Source organism: Lampetra planeri, chromosome 62 (assembly GCF_965212315.1).
Source record: "Lampetra planeri chromosome 62, kcLamPlan1.2.h2, whole genome shotgun sequence".
NCBI classification, from domain to species: domain Eukaryota; kingdom Metazoa; phylum Chordata; class Hyperoartia; order Petromyzontiformes; family Petromyzontidae; genus Lampetra; species Lampetra planeri.
The window spans coordinates 3,371,825-3,376,384 of NC_136168.1; the positions used below are offsets into that span (position 1 = coordinate 3,371,825).

The 4,560-nt window shown below is 50.1% G+C and overlaps 1 protein-coding gene across 2 annotated transcripts in view; it reads left to right on the plus strand.

The window, feature by feature from the left end:
- Window positions 1-3,113: 3,113 nt before the first annotated feature.
- The window catches only part of LOC144736699 (uncharacterized), a 28,997-nt gene continuing 27,550 nt past the window's right edge, over window positions 3,114-4,560 (plus strand). For both annotated transcript variants that reach the window (XM_078619300.1, XM_078619301.1), the window contains exon 1: window positions 3,114-3,409. In XM_078619300.1, the coding sequence (XP_078475426.1) occupies window positions 3,136-3,409 (274 nt within the window). In that variant the 5' untranslated portion in view covers window positions 3,114-3,135. The remainder of the gene's footprint in view (window positions 3,410-4,560) is intronic.

Below are 4,560 nucleotides of genomic sequence, written 5' to 3' on the forward strand. Positions count from 1 at the left end.
CCCTCGTTCTCTCTCACCCTCTGCACTCTCTCAATCTCTCTCTCTGCTTGCTCTCTCACAGCCCCCCTCCATCTCTCCTCTCTTCAAGCTGCGGTCATCGCGATCGTTTCTTGCCCTGCGAATGCATCGTCGACTTGCAAGTAGTCGCAGCGGATGGCATCCCAGGATGCCCCTTCAATATCTGAATTTGTAAAAGTTCCCCGAAAAAAAGTCTCATCCCTATCAGTGTCACGTGTTGGTGGGTGGTCACGTGTTGGTTGTTGGTAGGGTGATGGTGGTGATGGATGGTAGGGTGATGGTGGTGATGGTTGGTTGGGTGATGGTAGTGATGGATGGTAGGGTGATGGTGGTGATGGATGGTAGGGTGATGGTCGTGATGGTTGGTAGGGTGATGGTGGTGGTGGATGGTAGGGTGATGGTAGTGGTGGATGGTAGGGTGATGGTGGTGATGGATGGTAGGGTGATGGTGGTGGTGGATGGTAGGGTGATGGTCGTGATGGTTGGTAGGGTGATGGTGGTGGTGGATGGTAGGGTGATGGTAATGATAGATGGTAGGGTGATGGTGGTGATGGATGGTAGGGTGATGGTGGTGATGGTTGGTAGGGTGATGGTGGTGATGGATGGTAGAGTGATGGTAGTGATGGATGGTAGGGTGATGGTAGTGATGGATGGTAGGGTGATGGTGGTGATGGTTGGTAGGGTGATGGTAGTGATGGATGGTAGGGTGATGGTGGTGATGGATGGTAGGGTGATGGTCGTGATGGTTGGTAGGGTGATGGTGGTGGTGGATGGTAGGGTGATGGTAGTGGTGGATGGTAGGGTGATGGTGGTGATGGATGGTAGGGTGATGGTGGTGGTGGATGGTAGGGTGATGGTCGTGATGGTTGGTAGGGTGATGGTGGTGGTGGATGGTAGGGTGATGGTAATGATAGATGGTAGGGTGATGGTGGTGATGGATGGTAGGGTGATGGTGGTGATGGTTGGTAGGGTGATGGTGGTGATGGATGGTAGAGTGATGGTAGTGATGGATGGTAGGGTGATGGTAGTGATGGATGGTAGGGTGATGGTGGTGATGGTTGGTAGGGTGATGGTAGTGATGGATGGTAGGGTGATGGTAGTGGTGGATGGTAGGGTGATGGTAGTGGTGGATGGTAGGGTGATGGTGGTGATGGATGGTAGGGTGATGGTAGTGATAGATGGTAGGGTGATGGTAGTGATGGATGGTAGGGTGATGGTTGGTAGGGTGATGGTAGTGGTGGATGGTAGGGTGATGGTGGTGATGGTTGGTAGGGTGATGGTGGTGATGGTTGGTAGGGTGATGGTGGTGATGGATGGTAGAGTGATGGTAGTGGTGGATGGTAGGGTGATGGTGGTGATGGTTGGTAGGGTGATGGTAGTGATGGATGGTAGGGTGATGGTAGTGGTGGATGGTAGGGTGATGGTAGTGATGGTTGGTAGGGTGATGGTGGTGATGGATGGTAGAGTGATGGTAGTGGTGGATGGTAGGGTGATGGTAGTGGTGGATGGTAGGGTGATGGTAGTGATGGATGGTAGGGTGATGGTAGTGATGGATGGTAGGGTGATGGTAGTGATGGTTGGTAGGGTGATGGTGGTGATGGATGGTAGAGTGATGGTAGTGGTGGATGGTAGGGTGATGGTAGTGGTGGATGGTAGGGTGATGGTAGTGATGGATGGTAGGGTGATGGTAGTGATAGATGGTAGGGTAATGGTGGTGATGGATGGTAGGGTGATGGTGGTGATGGTTGGTAGGGTGATGGTGGTGATGGATGGTAGAGTGATGGTAGTGATGGATGGTAGGGTGATGGTAGTGATGGATGGTAGGGTGATGGTGGTGATGGTTGGTAGGGTGATGGCAGTGATGGATGGTAGGGTGATGGTAGTGATGGATGGTAGGGTGATGGTGGTGATGGATGGTAGGGTGATGGTAGTGATGGATGATAGGGTGATGGTAGTGATGGTTGGTAGGGTGATGGTGGTGATGGATGGTAGAGTGATGGTAGTGATGGATGGTAGAGTGATGGTAGTGATGGATGGTAGGGTGATGGTAGTGATGGATGGTAGGGTGATGGTGGTGATGGTTGGTAGGGTGATGGTAGTGATGGATGGTAGGGTGATGGTTGGTAGGGTGATGGTCGTGGTGGATGGTAGGGTGATGGTAGTGATGGATGGTAGGGTGATGGTGGTGATGCTTGGTAGGGTGATGGTAGTGGTGGATGGTAGGGTGATGGTGGTGATGCTTGGTAGGGTGATGGTAGTGATGGATGGTAGGGTGATGGTAGTGATGGTTGGTAGGGTGATGGTGGTGATGCTTGGTAGGGTGATGGTAGTGATGGATGGTAGGGTGATGGTAGTGATGGTTGGTAGGGTGATGGTGGTGATGGATGGTAGAGTGATGGTAGTGATGGATGGTAGGGTGATGGTAGTGATGGATGGTAGGGTGATGGTGGTGATGGTTGGTAGGGTGATGGTAGTGATGGATGGTAGGGTGATGGTGGTGATGCTTGGTAGGGTGATGGTAGTGATGGATGGTAGGGTGATGGTAGTGATGGTTGGTAGGGTGATGGTGGTGATGGATGGTAGAGTGATGGTAGTGATGGATGGTAGGGTGATGGTAGTGATGGATGGTAGGGTGATGGTGGTGATGGTTGGTAGGGTGATGGTAGTGATGGATGGTAGGGTGATGGTGGTGATGGATGGTAGGGTGATGGTGGTGATGGATGGTAGAGTGATGGTAGTGATGGATGGTAGGGTGATGGTAGTGATGGATGGTAGGGTGATGGTGGTGATGGTTGGTAGGGTGATGGTGGTGATGGATGGTAGGGTGATGGTAGTGATGGATGGTAGGGTGATGGTGGTGATGGATGGTAGGGTGATGGTAGTGATGGTTGGTAGGGTAATGGTAGTGATGGATGGTAGGGTGATGGTGGTGATGGTTGGTAGGGTGATGGTGGTGATGGATGGTAGAGTGATGGTAGTGATGGATGGTAGGGTGATGGTAGTGGTGGATGGTAGGGTGATGGTCGTGGTGGATGGTAGGGTGATGGTGTGGTGATGGATGGTAGGGTGATGGTAGTGGTGTATGGTAGGGTAATGGTAGTGGTGGATGGTAGGGTGATGGTGGTGATGGTTGGTAGGGTGATGGTAGTGATGGATGGTAGGGTGATGTGTGTGTTAGTTTATGATGATGATGGGCAGAGCCTTGATCCGGCAGCAGATAGACAACACATAATCACCACGACTCCTCCATCCAGCAGTGGACAGAGCACGGGCCCACGTGTTCACACACAGCGTGTTGTTGTTGTTGTTGTTTTTGTTTGCGTGCTACAGTTGAGAAAGCGTCGACCAACCCCAGCAACCCTCTTCCTGCTCAACGACCAAACATCTCCAGGTGAGAATCGATCCCACACATCACACACCACCCTCACTCCCCACCAGAGGTTGATTCGAGTCGACTGATTCGACTCGACTCCAGGAGCCAGTTGGGATGCTTCTCAAGTGATGTATAGGTCTAAATCTGAAGTTTTCGTGACTGCAAGGATTCATACTCTTTGTTTTTTTTTTCGGTAAAGTCACGTAGATAAAAAATCAATGAAAAAACAACTCAATTAAATCACGACGATTCGGAGGCAACACAAGCTTCTCTCTCTCTCCCAGTGCAAGGGGGAATCTGGTTTAATCACAACTCAGTCTATGCGAGTCTATGGATCTCTCTCTCTCTCTCTCTGTGTGTGTGTGTGGATCATTGGTGGCTAGGAGATGTTAACTCCCTCGCCTGGTATACAGGAGGTCGTGAGTTGGACCCCAACGGCTTTATATTTGGAGTTTGTATGTCTCTTTCTGTCTCTCTCTCTCCGTGGTCGCGTGGATTTTTCCCTCGACGTTTAGAATCAACGTGCGCGCATTTAGAGTATTTGGCTTGCGATGAATGTCCAAATGATAAGCCACTTCTGCGAGCTATAATTTGCGTGAGCCAGGTGGCTTCTGAAAAAGAGTTACATAACAGCTCAGCGTGCGCCTGACCTGGTACAATAAAACATTGATTGGCATGACAATGAGTGAGGCTATCATGGGTAATGCAGGACTTTTACAGCTATCGTGCTGTGACGGTTCCACCTGAAGACGGAAGCTTGTGTTGCCTCCGAAACGTCGTGATTTTTATATTATTTTTATTTTACTTTGATTAATTTTAATGTTTTACCTACGTGACTTTACCGAAAAAAACCTAAGAATATGAATCCTTGCAGTCACGAAAGCTTCAAATCTAGAACTTTTACAATAATCCATGCCACGAGTTTCCTGGCTAGCTGATGGCTGGCCTGCTCTCCAACCCGATCAGCCAGAATCAGAAACCCTGACGCCTACTGTATTTATCTATATAAGGAACGGAGCAGGTAGACTTCTCCACAAATCTGGCTGTCGCCTGATGAAGCTGGTTGTGATTACTGGCGAAACGTCGTACTCGGATTGTAAATGTTGTGGCTTGGCTCTCCAACACACAACCGGTGGTGCTGTACTAGTATACTACACTATACACTACAC